Here is a 21,058-nt window from a genome sequence, read left to right as displayed (position 1 = left end):
TGAATCAGATATCATCTTTATCTGACAGGAAGAGTTTGTTTTTTCCCTCTGTTGCAATATGGGAAAATAACATCAGATTCACCGAGAATACAGTAATTGAAGATAGATCTGTATTTTCTTTCAAGTGTGAGGGCAAACAGCTTATCGTTTTTCCTTAATACACACAAGGAATTAGATGTGTGAGGGCCAGGTTTGTCTATTGGTACCCTTGTATTTAGAACAAGTTACTTTCATCCCCATGATCAAATTATTTTTCAACTCTTTATCTTGTCTAAACAGTGCAATGGCTTGGGGGGGGAGGGACATGCCTACCGGTAATCTTATTTCTTTTATGTCAAGAAATGGGTTTGTGTCTACTTTTGTAGACTTTTGTGTGTCCTATATAAGAGTACAGAAGCCTAATTTTGGATGACATCATTCAGACCATTGGAAAATTGAATATTTCTAGTGAAATATTCAGTAGAAATGAAAACTTAAATAGCCCCAACATGTAGAGCTCACAACTTTGAAATTATTTCACTCCATTATGGTTATTAACATTCAAGCTGATCAGGTTTTCATTACTTCTTCAAAATTATATTTAACTACCTGTAATAAGAGTTCAAAACAACTTATTTATCTTTAGATAACAAATACTATTTCAATCTTCTTCTGATTTTAATGAACAATTTAATAAACCCCACTGAAATATTCTCATTTGCTTATACAATGTATAATGTACTGTCTATGAAATAAATTTTATCTTAATCGTTTCAAACTTACACATTTACTTTAAAGCCTTTTTGATCAAATTCTCCATTGTTCAGCAAAAAACTGCCTTAGAATTCCTTAACAAATACAACTTGCAATTTCCCTAGAACCCAATTCTTTCCATAACATCATTCATCCAGGGGTGCCAAACTGATGGTCCATGGGCTGAATGCGTCATGTGTAGGCTACGTCCACCCCAGCTCGGTAAATGGGAAAAATGTTGTGAAGCATCATGTGGTGGCAACGTGACACTGCAAGTTTGACACCCAAGATTACATAGTAATTTGCTTACAGTGTTATTCTATTTCTTGTTTATTTTCCATAGCCTGTACAAATGGATGGGAACACCACCCAACCTTTCTTCCTAAATTTTCAAAATCCGTAATGAAATAATTGTGGCTATTTTTAGCAATATCATTTGTTTCCCCTGTGAATTAGCAGGAAGGGATAAATGTGGAGCGGTTTAATAATATTGGAAGTTGTTTTGTCGTATTTCTGATCTGTACTCCCAGCACATGATATATTTTAGTAGGTCTGTTGGAGTACATGTTTGTTTCTGTACTTCATAGTCCAGAGCCACCAACCAACACATCTTTTCCATTTATCTTTTTTGCAGCTATTGTTGCATTCCCTCTTCCCCTTTAGGAATCAATCATTTTGTCCCCTGTTCATCAGTATCCCATTTTTCTTCTCATGAGAACTGTTTCTTCTATAAGGACTTGAAAGTTGTTTCTGAGTTCCAACAATGCAGAATATTTTTATGTCTCTTGTTTTATGTCTCTTGTCTCGTCATTGCTCCTACTGGACTGGTTCTTTGTTAATTTATACTCCTTATGGCCAAGCTTTCTTTGTCAACTCCTGGTGCAGCATTTCTCTTGCTTTGATCTGAGAAATCGTCATGAAGAGATAAAGTGTGGTTATTTACTGCTGCAGTCCTCTGGCTTTTCTTGACCATGGTTACACTGACTTGCTACAAATGTATGACAAGTTCTTTCAGAAAGGAAAATAAATGTTCCATAAACATTGCAATGATTGCTAGGGGAATGACTACAAAGTCATGTTTATTCATAGCTTTTTAAAATTAATATTTACTGTTTATTGTCTGGACATTTTAATGCATTTAGATTGTTTTAAATTGCTGGAGTTTGACCATAATAAAAAGTTCATTCATTCATTCATGAATAGTACCAGCAGCCAGATTTCTACAAAGATAGATAGTAAGACCACCACAAAGAACACTCATCACTGTTGTTTCCACCGCATGCATGTAGTGAGAACAGCAGTGGACATCAATCTTGGTGGTGGTCAGTTTTCATAAAATTTGCTCTAAAGGGGTACCTGACACAACTGTTGTCTCTTGCCTCACTTGCCTCTGTAAGCATGATGCTGATATCAGCATCAGCCTCAGAAGCTTTTTTGAGCAGGTTATCTATTGCTTTCCTGAAATAATGCCCGACATTTTTTAAGAAATAGCCTAAGTGACTCCCCACACCATACTGCTCTTTCACATTGCATCTACTGGTATGTATGTATTTAATATCCAAATAAAATTAATCTAAACACCTGTACATATACACCCCACACCATTCTTTGCAGCAGAATATTCTGACACAGAATAACAGAATTGGAAAAGACCTCGGAGAACTTCTGTCCAAGCAGGAAACTCTATATCATTTCAGAATCACTTGCAAAATGGGTAGGATTTCTTAAACATTAAAATTCTGAGGCTTGATGGTGATTCTTGTAAATATATTTTTCCTTGAATTTACTGGGTATTTCTGATTACATGAGGAACAAAGAAGGCGGATCCCCTTAAACAGAAATAATTTTTTTCCGAACCGCTGGACAGCAGATTTAAGCTGTCCTAGCGATTCCACATAATCCAGAGGTTGGTGATCGTAAAGATCACCGCCATCACCTACGGAGAAGGAGAAGGGGTGAGCTGAGGGCAGAGGTTGAATTTCCCTAAAGCCCCTGAGAAAAAAGGGGTTTGAAGGGTTAAGTTCCCTCCAGTAACCCGAAGTGCTCCAGATCCGAGGATTCTTCTGCTTTGGCGGAACCAATCACCACGACCAAACGCCGAGATTTATTTTGGACAATAAAGGATTATACCGGACAGAACGAAAGTGGGAGAACTTTATGCAAGTAGCCAAGCCGATTCCCCGATACTTTGTAACAAGCTTGAAAACAGTAAAAAAATGGAGGCGAATTGTTAACAAGTTAACGAGTGGAAAGCGAAAGTGATACTTTCAGCGTTTGTCTGCAGTTGGTAATTTGCATGTTACTTGCTGCTTTTACTCTTTAACTCTTTGCTGCCTGCTGATAGAATCTAGGGGAGATTTTTAAATACTGCTTTAAAAGACTGTGTTTCTTAGAGGTTAAGAAGATTTAAAGTGAATATTAAGTTGGAAATAAATAAATAAATAATTTTATAGAAGATGGCAGCCAAACAATTAAAGTCTACTGTAACAAAGAGCTCTGGAACTTTATCAGCTGGTGCCTCTCCAGCTCATACAGCAGAGACTAGAACATTGAATTTAGAGGCGTTACAAGAGAACTTAAAAGGCTTTATAGAAGAAAATTTAAAGTAATAACTGATGAGATGTCTGAAATGAAAGAGCAGATATCAGAAATTCAAGTGGGTAATAAAGAAGTTAAAGAAGGATTTGTAATGGCAGTACAAAGTTTGGCAACGAATGTGATTTTATTGGAAGAGGAGGTTGAAGAAATTAAGCAACATAATTTAAAATTAGAAAATAAAATGGATGAATTTCAAAGTAAAATGGAAAAACAGAGGATGAAATAGTTTTGATACAATATAGAAATATGGAATTTGCTCTTAGAATTCGAGGTTTGAAAGAAAATAAGGAAGAGAATTTAAGGAAATTTTTCTGAAGTATTTGCTGAGATATTAGCAGCTCGTCCAGCAGATGTGGCTTATCAAATTGATAAAATATATCGTGAATTCTTGGATAGCAAGGCAAAAAAGTTGCCAAGGGATGTTGTTATTTATTTTACAAACAGAACAGTGAGAAATCAGATTTTGCAAGCTTCATATAAGGGGAGAAGATTCAGATTGCTGGTCAAGATATTTTGATATTAAAGGAAATTCCACCAAAATGTTAAGGGCTAGGAAGGAATTTGCCTTCCTGGTGAATGAACTTAAAAACATCAGATTGAATATAGATGGGATATTCCAACTGGTATAATAGTATATTATGCAGGGAAAGTACATCGTTTCAATACGGTTGGATAAGCAAGAGAATTTTATGTTGAGGTATTAAAAGTTGGAAGTCTTCCCCCATTGGAAGCTAGAAGAAGGGAGGCTGAAGTGAAGGAAAGAGAAGTGAAGCAGGTACAAGAACAGATTGTGATGGAAGAAGATTTATTACAAGTGTTGGAAATACCTACGACGGGTTTAGATTCAAAAGAACAAAGGCTGACAAGAGCTGCTGCTAAACGCAAGGAACAAGAGATGAAGGCACAACAACAACTGGCAACTACTACAACGGAAACAGTGGGAGGAGCAAGGCCTAAAGTAAAATGTGATCTGCGGCTGGTGTTCCAAAAGTTTCCTTCGGCCGATAATGGCAATTAAACTATTATCTTGGAATGTTAATGGCCTGAATTCACCGCAGAAGAGAAGGAAAGTATTTCATTATTTGAAACAATTTAAAAATGACATTACCTGTTTACAAGAAACACATATTAGATCTTGCTAAATGTTGGAGATGCGATTGTGAAGATGCTACTTATTACCATATATGGTGGACTTGTAAAAAAGTTAAAGCATTTTGGATTAAAGTATGGTGGATCATGCAGAATATTTTGAAAAAGAAGATTAAGTTTACTCCGCAGTTCTTTCTACTAGGAATAATTATGGACTATACAGCTATAGAGACTAAATTGATTTTGAACTTAATAACAGTCGCAAGACTTTTGATTGCTCAGTATTGGAAGAAAGAAGAATTACCTACAATCGAAGAATGGACACTCAAAGTATCAAATCTGGCAGAGATGACAAAAATCTCCGCTTACTTGAAAGACTATACACTAGAAAAATATATTTTAGAATGGAAAATGTGGATTGATTATATTTAAAATAAGTATCAGATAAAAAAAATATCGAATAGCATATGAGTAAATTTAGGAAATATTTTGTATTAGATATACTTTGAAGGAGAGGGAATTGAGAGTGTGACTAAGTGTGGTGTGACTAGAGATTATAATTTAGGAATTATTTTGGATTATGATTGCTAGTTTTGATACCCTGCATTTTGTTCTGGGAAGTCGGGGTGGGGGGTGGGGGGTAGGGGGGAGGGGAATTGGGGGGGTTTTGGTAGAGATGGAGTGATGGTTAATGTACAGGGATTATTGAAGAAATATAATTAATGTAGGGTCGGGTCTGCATAGTTACCATTTTAGAACGGTGAGGAGGGAGAAAAGAGAGAGTAGGAGGTAGGAAAGAGGAGAAGAGGAAGGAAGAGGGATAGTAGAGGGAGAAGGAAGGTGTAGGGTGGAGGGAGGAGCGGATGTAGATAAGAGAAGGAGAGGAAGGTTTGGAAAGTAAAAGAAGGTAGAAGAGGGAAGAGTGTTAAAAAGGGTGGTGGTGACTGGGCAAGCCCGACTAATTGTATATAACTGTACATTGGATGAATTATTTGATATGATTGTAAAAATAAAACTTTTTATAAAAAAAAAAAAAGAAATAATTTTTTTCCTTCACTTTTTTTATCTATATCTTTAAGTACAGGCCGCTAGCTTTTGAAAACACTTGTTTCTCCCTTTCCCACAACCAGAGTCAACCAAATGCTTTTGATGTCTAGGTCACCACATTAACAAGCCCTTGAGTAGCTGGATGGTGCCCATCTCATCATGTCCCCACACTAATCACAAGTTTAAAATGTTTTTCCTTACATTTTTTAAAGTAGTAAATGACACACTTTTTGTACTAGTATGAGGAACATATTTTCAGATATTATTTATGTGTGCCTTTCCAGGAGGTAAGTTTTTTAAATCTATTCTATATTTTTAGAAACTTGATATGTAAAACCCAGCAGCAGATTGTCTTTTTTTTTTTTCAACCAAGATTTGTAAAATCAAACTTAAGATCCAGAATTATACTCAAATGCATTTTAGTCTTGTAATATTAACTTTTTTTTATTACCTCAACTATTTCCCCTGTCTCCCTTGACTTCCACAGCAGGGGTGCTCACATTATTTCCTGCAGCGTTCCACCTCCACTTCAGAGCTGTGGATTTGAGGAGCTGCCCTACCGTTTATCAAAGCTTTCCCCTTGGTCATCAGAGAGAGAGAGAGAGAGAGAGAGAGTGAAAGGGAGAGAGAGAGGGAGGGAAAGAGAGAGAAAATCTTTCCTACTTTGGGCTGGAATGAAATTGTCAGCTTCTACTTTTTTCCTCCAAGCTTTTCTTCTTTGCCTTATTTGTATGGAGTTATCTGTTCACAGTTTAGTAATCTGTCTAGAACTGCTGGAAAGATCGTTTTCATGCACCACTTCTGGCAGCTAAGCCAAAGGCTGGTAATAGCAGTGTGTTTTTATAGAGACACACAAAAACCAGGCATATGGCTGAGATATCTACAGAATAGTTTATATTTTTCACACATCTTTCACCATCCTGCTTACAGCACTTACAGCTGCTTTCAGGTAGAACATCCTCAAGAATTAAAGCCCTCAAGCTATTTGGATTTTAAAAGAAAGTGCATTGCTAATTTTCAAAAGCAAATATCAAATGTTCCCTTGCCACAAGGTATAAGCTATGTATGCCTGTAAGTCTTTACAAACAAGCATACACAAATATTTATCGCAGGTTGGAGTAAGATTTGTTAAAGAAAATCTTAAGAGACAGTTGGCCTATTTTGATATATCCCAATTGGTACAGTAAAAAAAAAAAACCATTTTCAGAAAGATATATTGAAGATAGGACTTTCATTAAAAGTTTGTTCTTTCTTTGGACATTCATCCAAATACCTTCTAGTGATTATTTCTTTTTTGCGCATTGTTGCAGTGTAACATCTGGCCTGCCAACCTGTCTTCATTCATGGATAAGCTGATGGAATTGAATAAACCCTAACTCTACAGCCTCCTTATCTTGGACCTTGAAATCTGCTAATGGAGCATCTTTCAGTTGTTAGTGAATGCAATTTAAGAAACACTTAAGAGTCATATGAAAGTAATGGTTTGCATCTGTAGAAAACTGCAAATGTGCAACAATCCTAAGCATTTTTATTATGCAGTCAACAATAAGCAACTTGGGAAACAACTTTTCCCAGTATAGCATCTTCTTAGGTAATTATGCCCAGATACATTGAAATAACGGGGTGATTTTCTACACATTTTCCCTAGGCTTATCTGCAAGATAAAGTCTGCAAAGAAAACTGTTATTGTAATGATGAAATTCTCTGTCTATAAATTAATTAGAATATCAGTGAAGAAAAGTATTTCACAAGAAAAAACAATGAAATGTTTTATTCTTTCTGGTCAACAGAGGGACATGTCCATGTCTTCATGGACATTTTAGGGGGGGAAAGGAAAAGTGACACCTTATTTTCCAGGGTGAAGAAATATATTTATAGAATCTTCTATCATAAATACTAAATCTTTAAGTATCTAGATTTGATAGCATGGCATATCAATGTGTAACCTAGTTTGAATATTATGTTTGCTGAAGGACAACCAGAATTGTTTGAAGAAATTAGTCATTGGCTGAATAATACATGTTTCTAAGATTTCACATAACCTATGTCTTGTAAATCAGCAGTACCCAACCAGGGACCGGTTCCATAGAAAACAATTTTTCCACAGACCAGAAGGTTTCATGACTGTTACCCATCCGCGGCCTGGGGGTTGGGAAACCCTAATATAAAAGCTTGTCTGGTGACACATCTGGTAACTGTTTAATTATGGTCATTGCATTATAATCACCAACATTCCCTGAATTTTAACCACCAGCAAAGTGAAAGGTTTATAAAACCAAAGTTAGTGGTGATTATTTCTTCATACAGTAAAAATTTCTTGTGGGTAATGTTTGGCTCCAGATAATTGTTTGCATCTGTATTAGTTTAATGTAAAATAGATGCACATTTCCTCTCATCCAATAGACAATATATCGAAACGATGTGCTTAACATAGCCTTTTAGTTCAGTGTGAATATTTGACATCTATGATGCAATTCTCCTTTTTTGGCTGAATTAATAGATCTTAAGCACATTCTCACCATCCTTTCATTCAGGTATTCAGGAAGGAACAGTTTATGCAGAGGTGCTTAATAAATCAAAGAGACACTTAGAGGGATGTGAATTGTTCAGTCTAGGTGATTATTTTTTCCCCCTATCTTTTTAGTCATTATAAAAGTCCAGCCCATGCAGACTACTCTCTGTGTACAAATGTCTGATAAAGTGGGAGAGATCAGAAACAATATTGTAGACAACAGATGAACACAGAATATTTAAAAAGCAAGAAGGGAAGAGTGAAGCCCTGCTGAAAGATTAAAGAATAGGAAAAAAGTACAAATGAGCAAATCAATTACTGTGTGAAGATTTAGAGGATGTTGTTTAATTCATCACGATCTGTGCTACATTGCGTTTCCTCACAGTTTCTTTTTTTATTGATGTTCCTCTTAGTTCTTTCCTTGACATCTAATTCTACAGGACTGAACAATCCTTTGAAGGTAAGTGTTGTGAACTGGAGGCCTGATCCTGCATCATTTCTGAAAAGATTAACTAGGTTCATTTATACCGACATGGTGAATTCTTAATGATAAGGGCTCAAGTGATGCCAACAGGAGAGAACCATCAAATTTGAAATTAAAAATACTTTTTCTTTTAAATACCTGACAGTCAGGTGCACTACCAATTGAAAACAAAGTTGCTGATAGTATTTAACACATATACATTGTGTGTAACAAATCAATTCTATTTAATTAATCTATTTTTGTCCTTTGCTAAATGAAAGAAATATAAATTTCTACAGAATGTTGATGGACAGAGTAGATCTAAAAGATCTAAGGAGTGGGGAGAATCTGAGTTTTCTATGCCATAATCAGACCTTCCCATCCCAAAGTGAATTTGGACTGGTTGGGCAGTCCTTTGGCATCTTTGATTTGCATCCTGTGCACTTTCTATATCTTGATTTTGCTTTTTTCTATTTCACATAATCGCTAGAGATAGTATAGTTTTGCTCCAATGCAGAGACACTGTTAGTAAATCAGGAGGTTTGAAGGCAGTGGTTCTAAAATACACTCTTGATAGGCTCCAAGACTTTACTGCTGATAATTACTGAAATCCAAAATATTCTATTGGTTAGCCACACTAGCCACTGATAATATATTTTATATAATATAAAGATACAAATGCCTTGAATTCAACTTTTGGTGACCATATAGAAATGTCTATGTAGTTTTCTCTGGAAACATGTGGAAGTGGTTTGTTATTGTCAATGTCCAGAATTCTATACAAAAGAAAGGGACAAATCTTTATTTTTATGGCAGGTTTATATTTCATCTTCTTTAGGAATTTAATGTGGAATACATGGTTGTCCTTCCTTTAGTTTCCCCCCAAAAAAACAACAGTCTTTTTTTTTTTAATTTGAATTTATATCCCGCCCTTCTCCGAAGACTCAGGGCGGCTTACATTGTGTTAAGCAATAGTCTTCATCCATTTGTATATTATATACAAAGTCAACTTTTATTGCCCCCAACAATCTGGGTCGTCATTTTACCTACCTTATAAAGGATGGAAGGCTGAGTCAACCTTGGGCCTGGTGAGACTTGAACTTGCAGTAATTGCAAGCAGCTGTGTTAATAACAGACTGCTTAGTCTGTCAAGCCACCAGAGGCCCTTTGGAGGCAAGTTGGGCTCAGAACAGCAACCAATCATCCAATGACATTCTATGGCTCCCACTGTATCTGGGTTAAGGTCAGAAAATCAGCATTTCAATATGATGTTTCTACAGGTGTTGTTGAACTGAATTCCCTTGAGGTCCTAAGAAAGATAGGCTGTGAGAAAAGATATGAGTTTTAGTCCAAAAACATTTTTTTCTCAGACTGATGATGATGATGAATAATACCAGAGTTGAAAGGGACCTTAAAGGTCTTCTAGTACAACTCCCTGTTCAGAAAACCCTTTGATCAGGAAACCTGCTCTTCCCACTGCTCAGGAAACCTTATACCATTTCAGACAAATGGTTGTCCAATCTTTTCTTAAAAACTTTCAGTATTGGAGCATTCACAACTTCTGGAGGCAAGTTGTTCCACTGATCGATTGGTCTAACTGTCAGGAAATTTATAGTTAGTTCTAGATTGTTTCTATCCTTAATTAGCTTCCATTTATTGCTTCTTATACTGCCTTCAGGTCAGTGGTGGGTTTCAAAAATGTTTACTACCAGTTATGTGGGTGTGGCTTGGTGGGCGTGGCTTAGTGGACATGGCAGGGGAAAGATACTGTAAAATCTCCATTTCCTCCCCAATCCAGGGGAAGGTTACTGCAAAATCCCCAATTCCTCCCAATCAGCTGGGACTTGGGAAGCAGAGAATAGATGAGGGCGGGGCCAGCCAAAATTTTTACTACCGGTTCTCCGAACTACTCAAAATTTCTGCTACCAGTTCTTCAGAACTGGTCAGAACCTGCTGAAACCCACCTCTGCTTCAGGTGCTTTGGAGACTAGCTTGAATCCCTCTTCTTTGTAGCAACCCTGAGATATCAGAACACTGCCATCATGTCACCCCTAGTCCTTCTTTTCATTGCAATAGTCATACCCAATTCCAGCAATTGTTCTTTATATGCTTTAGCCTCCAGTCTTCCAATCATCTTTGTTGCTTTTCTCTGCACTCTTTCTAGAGTCTTAACATCTTTTTTACATTGTGGCAACCAAACCTGGACGCAATATTCGAAGATTATTTATTTATTTATTTATTTATTTATTTATTTATTTATTTATTTTTGTTTAATTTATTTATTCATTAACTTTTTATGCCATTCATCTTTCCTATAAGGTGATATTTAAAATGTTTGCATCATATTGGAATAGTTGCAATCTCAAATTATTGGGATGATAATATGGTAATGAAGATAATCACTATCATAATTTTATTTTACCTTTTATCCACCTATTCAGTGCCATTTATAAATATACCATGTTCATTTATAATTTCACGATGACAATGACTGTAGATGTAGCGAAGAATGAGAATAGCCTCACACAAAACCATAATCATTAAAATAATCTTACAAAACACAATAGCAGATATTTTTGAAGAGATCTTTGTTATTTTGTTAGTCAAATCTCAAGGTTTCTGTATGAACTGCTGTAATCCAGTTTTAGACTATATAAAAGGGAAGTGAACACAGGGATTATTACCTAATTTTTTTCAAAGTTCCATTTTCTAAGGTAGTATTTTGGCAGCTTTAATATGTGTAGCTTCAACTCTGAGAATTGCTAGCTAGCATACTAGGACCTACCTAGTGGCATTGAGGAAAGCGTTGCTCGCCTCCTCCCTCATTAACGTCGACAGATAACCGCCCAGCTGCCCTGTTTGGTGACCCGCTCCTCCTTCACCAGGGGAGCGGGATGACCCGCTGCAGGGACGTGCTGAGGAGTTTAACGGTTATCTATACGATAAAATCGTTCAACAGAGTCTGGACCAAAATTGTGGCGATTCGGATGGGGCGCCTGAGGGCGGTCTTGGTGATGTTGTTTGGGATGAGTTTGACCCTGTGACTCCGAGGACATGGACAGGTTGCTGGGTAGATTGAATGCCACCACGTGTTTACTGGACCCGTGCCCTCCTGGCTGGTGCTGGCCACTCGGGAGGTGACACGAGGCTGGCTCAGGGATTACAGTGCTTCCTTGTTGGAGGAGCCTTTCCGGCCGCCTTGAAAGAGGCGGTGGTGAGGCCCTCCTCAAGAAGCCTTCCTGACCCGCTGTTTTAGATAATTATATCGTCGGTCTCAACCTTAAGGCGAAGGTTGTAGAGAGTATGGTGGCATATCAGTTTCCCCTGCACCTGGAGAAACTGTCTATCTGGACCCGTTCAGTCCGGCTTCCGGCCTGGTTACAGCACTGAGACGGCTTTGGTCGCGTTGGTGGATGATCTCTGGAGGGCCAGGGACAGGGGTTATTCCTCTGCCCTGGTCCTATTAGACCTCTCGGCTTTCGATACCATCGACCATGGTATCCTGCTGCGCCGGTTGGGGATTGGGAGTGGGAGGCACCGTTTATCGGTGGTTCTCCTCCTATCTCTCCGACGGTCGCAGGCTGTGTTGACGGGCAGAGGTCGACCCGGGCGCCTCACTTGTGGGTGCCGCAGGGCCCATTCTCTCGCCTTCTGTTCAACATCTATATGAAGCCGCTGGGTGAGATCATCAGTGGTTTCGGTGTGAGGTACCAGCTGTACGCTGATGACACCCAGCTGTACTTTTCCACACCGGGCCACCCCAATGAAGCTATCGAAGTGCTGTCCCAATGTTTGGAAGCCGTCGGGTCTGGATGGGGAGAAACAGGCTCAAGCTCAATCCTCCAAGACAGAGTGGCTGTGGATGCGGCATCTCGGTACAGTCAGCGGAGTCCGCGGCTGACTGTCGGGAGCGAGTCATTGGCCCCGATGGAGAGGGTGCGCAATTTGGGCGTTCTCCTGGATGAACGGCTGTCTTTTGATGAACACCTGACGGCCGTCTCCAGGAGAGCTTTCCACCAGGTTCGCCTGGTGCGCCAATTGCGCCCCTTTCTAGACCGGGCTGCCTTGTGCACAGTCACCACGCCTTGTGACGCCTCGCCTGGATTACTGCAATGCTCTCACATGGGGCTCCCTTGAGGGGCATCCGAGGCTACAGTTAGTCCAGAACGCAGCTGCGCTGGTGATAGAGGGAGCCCTCGTGGCTCCCGAGTGACACCTATCCTGCGCAGGCTGCACTGGCTGCCTGTGGCCTTCCGGTGCGCTCAAGGTCTTGGTGAACGCCTTTAAAGCGCCCATGGCATAGGGCCGGGTTACTTACGGGACCGCCTGCTGCTGAATACCTCTCACCGACCCGTGCGCCTCACAGAGAGGGACTCTCAGGGTGCCGTCGGCGCGACAGTGTGCCTGGCGACGCCCAGGAAGGGCCTTCTGTGGGGCTCCCGCCCTCTGGAACGAACTCCCCCCAGGACTTTGCCAACTTCCGGACCTCCGAACCTTTCGCCGCGAGCTTAAAACCTACTTATTCATCTGCGCTGGCCTGGGTTAGTTTTTAAATTTATGGGTTTTAAACGGGTTTTAGCTCTAAATTTTAATCGTGGCCAATTTTAATAAGTTTTTTAGCTGCATTTTAATTGTATTTATATATTGTCTATTTTACTTGGCTGTGAACCGCCCTGAGTCCTTTGGGAGAAGGGCGGTATACAAATTCAATAAATAAATAAATAAAATAAATAAATATCAATGTGTAACCTAGTTTGAATATTATGTTTGCTGAAGGACAACCAGAATTGTTTGAAGAAATTAGTCATTGGCTGAATAATACATGTTTCTAAGATTTCACATAACCTATGTCTTGTAAATCAGCAGTACCCAACCAGGGACCGGTTCCATAGAAAACAATTTTTCCACAGACCAGAAGGTTTCATGACTGGTACCCATCCGCGGCCTGGGGGTTGGGAAACCCTAATATAAAAGCTTGTCTGGTGACACATCTGGTAACTGTTTAATTATGGTCATTGCATTATAATCACCAACATTCCCTGAATTTTAACCACCAGCAAAGTGAAAGGTTTATAAAACCAAAGTTAGTGGTGATTATTTCTTCATACAGTAAAAATTTCTTGTGGGTAATGTTTGGCTCCAGATAATTGTTTGCATCTGTATTAGTTTAATGTAAAATAGATGCACATTTCCTCTCATCCAATAGACAATATATCGAAACGATGTGCTTAACACAGCCTTTTAGTTCAGTGTGAATATTTGACATCTCCTATGATGCAATTCTCCTTTTTTGGCTGAATTAATAGATCTTAAGCACATTCTCACCATCCTTTCATTCAGGTATTCAGGAAGGAACAGTTTATGCAGAGGTGCTTAATAAATCAAAGAGACACTTAGAGGGATGTGAATTGTTCAGTCTAGGTGATTATTTTTTCCCCCTATCTTTTTAGTCATTATAAAAGTCCAGCCCATGCAGACTACTCTCTGTGTACAAATGTCTGATAAAGTGGGAGAGATCAGAAACAATATTGTAGACAACAGATGAACACAGAATATTTAAAAAGCAAGAAGGGAAGAGTGAAGCCCTGCTGAAAGATTAAAGAATAGGAAAAAAGTACAAATGAGCAAATCAATTACTGTGTGAAGATTTAGAGGATGTTGTTTAATTCATCACGATCTGTGCTACATTGCGTTTCCTCACAGTTTCTTTTTTTATTGATGTTCCTCTTAGTTCTTTCCTTGACATCTAATTCTACAGGACTGAACAATCCTTTGAAGGTAAGTGTTGTGAACTGGAGGCCTGATCCTGCATCATTTCTGAAAAGATTAACTAGGTTCATTTATACCGACATGGTGAATTCTTAATGATAAGGGCTCAAGTGATGCCAACAGGAGAGAACCATCAAATTGGAAATTAAAAATACTTTTTCTTTCAAATACCTGACAGTCAGGTGCACTACCAATTGAAAACAAAGTTGCTGATAGTATTTAACACATATACATTGTATGTAACAAATCAATTCTATTTAATTAATCTATTTTTGTCCTTTGCTAAATGAAAGAAATATAAATTTCTACAGAATGTTGATGGACAGAGTAGATCTAAAAGATCTAAGGAGTGGGGAGAATCTGAGTTTTCTATGCCAGAATCAGACCTTCCCATCCCAAAGTGAATTTGGACTTGTTGGGCAGTCCTTTGGCATCTTTGATTTGCATCCTGTGCACTTTCTATATCTTGATTTTGCTTTCTTCTATTTCACATAATCGCTAGAGATAGTATAGCTTTGCTCCAATGCAGAGACACTGTTAGTAAATCAGGAGGTTTGAAGGCAGTGGTTCTAAAATACACTCTTGATAGGCTCCAAGACTTTACTGCTGATAATTACTGAAATCCAAAATATTCTATTGGTTAGCCACACTAGCCACTGATAATATATTTTATATAATATAAAGATACAAATGCCTTGAATTCAACTTTTGGTGACCATATAGAAATGTCTATGTAGTTTTCTCTGGAAACATGTGGAAGTGGTTTGTTATTGTCAATGTCCAGAATTCTATATAAAAGAAAGGGACAAATCTTTATTTTTATGGCAGGTTTATATTTCATCTTCTTTAGGAATTTAATGTGGAATACATGGTTGTCCTTCCTTTAGTTTCCCCCCAAAAAAACAACAGTCTTTTTTTTTTAATTTGAATTTATATCCCGCCCTTCTCCGAAGACTCAGGGCGGCTTACATTGTGTTAAGCAATAGTCTTCATCCATTTGTATATTATATACAAAGTCAACTTTTATTGCCCCCAACAATCTGGGTCCTCATTTTACCTACCTTATAAAGGATGGAAGGCTGAGTCAACCTTGGGCCTGGTGAGACTTGAACGTGCAGTAATTGCAAGCAGCTGTGTTAATAACAGACTGCTTAGTCTGTCAAGCCACCAGAGGCCCTTTGGAGGCAAGTTGGGCTCAGAACAGCAACCAATCATCCAATGACATTCTATGGCTCCCACTGTATCTGGGTTAAGGTCAGAAAATCAGCATTTCAATATAATGTTTCTACAGGTGTTGTTGAACTGAATTCCCTTGAGGTCCTAAGAAAGATAGGCTGTGAGAAAAGATATGAGTTTTAGTCCAAAGACATTTTTTTCTCAGACTGATGATGATGATGAATAATACCAGAGTTGAAAGGGACCTTAAAGGTCTTCTAGTACAACTCCCTGTTCAGAAAACCCTTTGATCAGGAAACCTGCTCTTCCCACTGCTCAGGAAACCTTATACCATTTCAGACAAATGGTTGTCCAATCTTTTCTTAAAAACTTTCAGTATTGGAGCATTCACAACTTCTGGAGGCAAGTTGTTCCACTGATCGATTGGTCTAACTGTCAGGAAATTTATCGTTAGTTCTAGATTGTTTCTATCCTTAATTAGCTTCCATTTATTGCTTCTTATACTGCCTTCAGGTCAGTGGTGGGTTTCAAAAATGTTTACTACCAGTTATGTGGGTGTGGCTTGGTGGGCGTGGCTTAGTGGACATGGCAGGGGAAAGATACTGTAAAATCTCCATTTCCTCCCCAATCCAGGGGAAGGTTACTGCAAAATCCCCAATTCCTCCCAATCAGCTGGGACTTGGGAAGCAGAGAATAGATGGGGGCGGGGCCAGCCAAAATTTTTACTACCGGTTCTCCGAACTACTCAAAATTTCTGCTACCAGTTCTTCAGAACTGGTCAGAACCTGCTGAAACCCACCTCTGCTTCAGGTGCTTTGGAGAATAGCTTGAATCCCTCTTCTTTGTAGCAACCCTGAGATATCAGAACACTGCCATCATGTCACCCCTAGTCCTTCTTTTCATTGCAATAGTCATACCCAATTCCAGCAATTGTTCTTTATATGCTTTAGCCTCCAGTCTTCCAATCTTCTTTGTTGCTTTTCTCTGCACTCTTTCTAGAGTCTTAACATCTTTTTTACATTGTGGCAACCAAACCTGGATGCAATATTCGAAGATTATTTATTTATTTATTTATTTATTTATTTATTTATTTATTTTTGTTTAATTTATTTATTCATTAACTTTTTATGCCATTCATCTTTCCTATAAGGTGATATTTAAAATGTTTGCATCATATTGGAATAGTTGCAATCTCAAATTATTGTATGGTAATATGGTAATGAAAATAATCACTATCATAATTTTATTTTACCTTTTATCCACCTATTCAGTGCCATTTATAAATATACCATGTTCATTTATAATTTCACGATGACAATGACTGTAGATGTAGCGAAGATTGAGAATAGCCTCACACAAAACCATAATCATTAAAATAATCTTACAAAACACAATAGCAGATATTTTTGAAGAGATCTTTGTTATTTTGTTAGTCAAATCTCAAGGTTTCTGTATGACCTGCTGTAATCCAGTTTTAGACTGTATAAAAGGGAAGTGAACACAGGGATTATTACCTAATTTTTTTCAAAGTTCCATTTTCTAAGGTAGTATTTTGGCAGCTTTAATATGTGTAGCTTCAACTCTGAGAATTGCTAGCTAGCATTCTAGAAATCCACACATCTTAAAGTTGCCAAGATTGAAAAACAGTATTCTAATATATGAAATATTATGATGTGGTTCTACCCAGGTCTCAAAATTGTCTTTTTAGGGGGCTTTAAAATATTTTACTGTTTAAATTAATCAGAGAAAATACTTAGCATTATATAGTATGTATGTATATATATATATATATATATATTAATAATCATGATCTTAATAAAAAATAAAATGGAAGAAAAAAGTTGGAAAATTATAAGTTTAATGAAGAATACAATAAAATGACCATGTTGCTCAAAAAAAAATTTCATTGCACTTTTCAAAAATAAAAAACAAAAATGTTCAACAATATTCACAGTCTTTCGATTGACCAATTCAGCATTGATTGTTCCATCCAGTTTTTATTCCCATGCCTGAAAAATGCACAGTAGATCTTTTGCTAGATTCCAAGTGCTATAATGGCTATACTATATACTGTAAGGATACAGCCAAAAACATATGTGCATCATTAATACTTTGAATCTTTATCACACTATCTTTCAAAGTGTAATCAATTGCATATTTGTAAAATCCAGATTGCTTATTTGTAAAAGACCCAAAACACATATTGTATATTAAGGAAACTAACAAGATTATTAAGCACGCCTCAAGAATATTTCACTTAGATTTTCATGCATGAAACTCAATTTTAAAATATGGAAGATTTGTGATAAGTAGGTGCACAAGGTAATACATGCATGGTACACTATATTAGAAACTTTCATGGCATGATAAATTTAGCCTACAGATCTGAGAACTTGGATTAAAAAAATAAATAGGTTTCCGCATAGCAGATTAAATTTTATAAAAAATGATGTAACTTCTGCAAATATATATTTAAAATCATGCACAAGGGCACAACTTCATAGAAAGTACAGGACATGATATCACCCAAATGTGATCTATATTTTACTTGATCAAAGAGCTTTCGAGAAAAATAATTAAAAAGTAAAACCTTATGCAATGAAATTCAAAAGAGAAGATTGGAGACTGGCAAAAAGCATCTGACTCAGCTTCAAAGTCCTTCAGAGTGCATATAATCAATGTTTGTCAATAGTAGTTTTACTCCCTTTAATTTATCTTTCGTGGATATAAAGCATGTTGTTATTAGTTACACTCCATACCTTCAGTCTGATTTTTGATGAATCAGGAGTGTATTAAAATTCAGGGCATCTCATTTTTGTCAAGGACAGATCACATAAAACTGTGTTTATTACAGTCCTTTCATCTTTCTGTTTCTCTAACTAGAGAAAACTTTTATGGAACTGAGAAACAGTGAAAAAGCAGTATGGTATATATATGGTATATATTGGTTTCACCATATCAATATCAAAGTCCATATTCGTTCTAGTTGTAAATTATTTTCTATTTAATATCAAAGGAAATTCAGTAGTTTTCTGTATTAAAGCTTAAATAATACTTCCATACACTGAGTCATGGTAACTGAACATCTTTTCTTTTGAATGTGAAACTTTTTGCTGCTTATTCAAGTAGCTTCTTTAGTCTGAGCAAGTTGTTTAGGGGTAGCCTATACATGTTCTCCAGAATGGTTTCATTTCTTACCTAATTAAATAGAGATTGTTAGGTAGGTAGGCAGGGACTTGTTAAGAGTTGTTGCTCCTAAATATTTTCTCCTAAATGGGTTGTTAAGAGTGGTCTCCTTGATAAACTTCTGATGTGGTCTTGATCTTCTTGGGGACTGATCTGCTGGACAAGCCTCCATCTCATTGTGTTGGTATCCAAATTGGACCTTTATTAAATCAGCATCTGGCTCCAACAAAAAGTGGCAGACAAAGCTGAGACTCAGAGTCAACAAAAGAACCTATAATTTCTTACATGATTGATGTATCAAAGAAGCTAAAATGGATACTTGGAAAACACAACATATCTGTGTTTTTCAAACTCACCAACAGACTGAGACAGAGGTTAATCCATCCTGAAGACCAGACACCAAAAAATCAGAAGGGTAATGTAATGCATGCAGTGTGGCGTGTTCATTGGGGAAACAAGCAGCATTTAATACAAGAGGATGGTCCAGCATAGAACAAGCAACAGGGCCAGCAGTATATGTTCATTTAAAAGAAAAAGGACACTCTTTTGAGGACAATGTTCATATTTTGGATAGGGAAAAATAGATGATTTGAGAGAGGAGTAAAGATCCATTTATGCCAAAATAGAAATAGCAGTGGAGGCTTCAGACACAACCTGTGTCCTGTTTTTTATGCTGCTCTTGCATCAGTCCCAAGGAAGATCAAGACCGCTTCACAGATTCATCAGAGAAGTCACGCTCAACAATCCATCTAGGAGAAAAGATTTAGGAGCAATAACTCTTAATGCCTCTTTGCACCTACTCACCTAAAGAATTTATTCAGATTAGGTGAAATCTAATCTTACTGAAACTACCCTAGTGGACATTTATAGGTCCCCCTAATGAACTTGTTCAGACCGAAGAAGCTATTGGATAAGCAACTAAATATTTCAAACCAAAAAGAAAATAAGTCCAGTTGACATGACTGAACTTTCAGACAGCTCTACCTGGATGATTGAGAATCTTCATTGACATATTATTCCATCATGAATTACCACCATAAAGTTCTTCATGGAATGAAAACAAAAAAAGAACAAATATATGCCATTGAAATTGGTGGGATTTGTATAGTATTCCTCATTCTTCAAACAAAAGGGTGGGATATACAAGTCTCAAAGTAACAAACCATCTAATTTAAGTAGTAACTTTTGGTTAAACTGCACCTAACCCTAAATATAATGCTTAACCAATCAACAGCATTGATCCAAATATATCTTCCATTTTAGAAGCCAGTTTATTAAAAGTAACATCACAAATACATTAAATAAGTATGGCAACTCTTTCCCTTAGCATAGGCCTCAGAAAATACTTCTTAGAGGAAAACTTTCCATGCCAGTTGTACTTGCTAGTCCAGTGTGATCAAAATTGAAAGTAGGTTAATGATTTGCAAAACCTGTTATTTAACAATTTAGGTTGAGAAACAGGAAAAAATAGAAACAAGAAAAAGCATATTCACAAACAGATAGAATATCTGTTTAAAATAAGAATGGTTAATTGGTTTGTCTATTTGCCACTTCTCTCTCTGATTGTCTTTCTTGGAAATACTCCTGTTTCAGTAAGTATATTTATTTTCATGCCTTATTTAAAAGAGGTTGATGAGCTAATGTCATGCCCATATCATACAACATTATGTTCTACTACTATATTGGCAATGCAGTAGCATTGGCAAAGCTAAGTATTCTATCAGTAATCAGGAAATATATGTAGGCTAGATCTTTAAAGATTTCAGATTTATTAATGTTTTATTGAAAATAAATGTCTTAGTTAATCTAAAGGGGGAATGAAAAACAAACTTTGGAAAAGATAAGCATTCTACCAAATAAAATAAATAATCAAATATTCAGCATTCCTTTTATATCTTCCTTCCCGTCCATATTTCTTTTCTTCTTCAGAAAACAGATGCAAATGTTTATTTTATCAATCAATTTCTTACAAGCAAACATTGGCTTGCACTTAAGCAACAGGTTGAGACTTTTGAAATTTTCCAGACCATTGTAAAATATTGTGCCCTTAACATAATTCTAACAAGGTCTATCTATCATTCATGGGAAAATTGTAAAAAAAAAAATTACATCAATAAAAATAAATAGAATATATAGGAAAAACTATTTTCTTAAGCAGTGATAAAATGCAAAAGCAGGAACATTTTTAATAAACACGTTTCTTTTTTTGTTATAATCAAACTGCTCAAAATTTCTTAAAAGAAATCCCAGAAGAAAGAATAGCAAGTGTACTGTGAGCCGATTATATTATTTGCCTCTAATGTTTCACTCCAAAATGGATGCCAATTCAAATATGTGGTTTGTATGCATGTTTGTGCATTTGTATTCTGTATATGTTGAGAGGTCTAATGTTGTTATACTAACCCTCCTGAATATGTTGTACTACCCATGTTCAGGAGGGTAAATATAACAACCTTAGACCCCTCTTTGTTTTGTATAATGGTTGA

The 21,058-nt window shown here is 37.1% G+C and overlaps 1 protein-coding gene and 1 long non-coding RNA gene across 2 annotated transcripts in view; one reads left to right on the top strand and one right to left on the bottom strand.

The window, feature by feature from the left end:
- The window catches only part of HABP2 (hyaluronan binding protein 2), a 168,869-nt gene that overhangs the window by 119,303 nt on the left and 28,508 nt on the right, over positions 1-21,058 (top strand). The window contains exons 2-3 of the mRNA XM_058187926.1: positions 6,777-7,057; positions 14,173-14,219. Coding sequence (XP_058043909.1) covers positions 7,000-7,057; positions 14,173-14,219 — 105 coding nt within the window. The 5' untranslated portion in view covers positions 6,777-6,999. The remainder of the gene's footprint in view (positions 1-6,776; positions 7,058-14,172; positions 14,220-21,058) is intronic.
- Positions 1-21,058, bottom strand: part of LOC131200731 (uncharacterized) — a 57,333-nt gene that overhangs the window by 13,675 nt on the left and 22,600 nt on the right. The window lies entirely within an intron of this gene.

This window comes from Ahaetulla prasina, chromosome 6 (assembly GCF_028640845.1).
Source record: "Ahaetulla prasina isolate Xishuangbanna chromosome 6, ASM2864084v1, whole genome shotgun sequence".
Taxonomy (NCBI): Eukaryota; Metazoa; Chordata; class Lepidosauria; order Squamata; family Colubridae; genus Ahaetulla; species Ahaetulla prasina.
The sequence above is the reverse complement of the archived record's forward strand: the minus strand, read 5'-3'. Positions and strand labels throughout refer to the sequence as shown.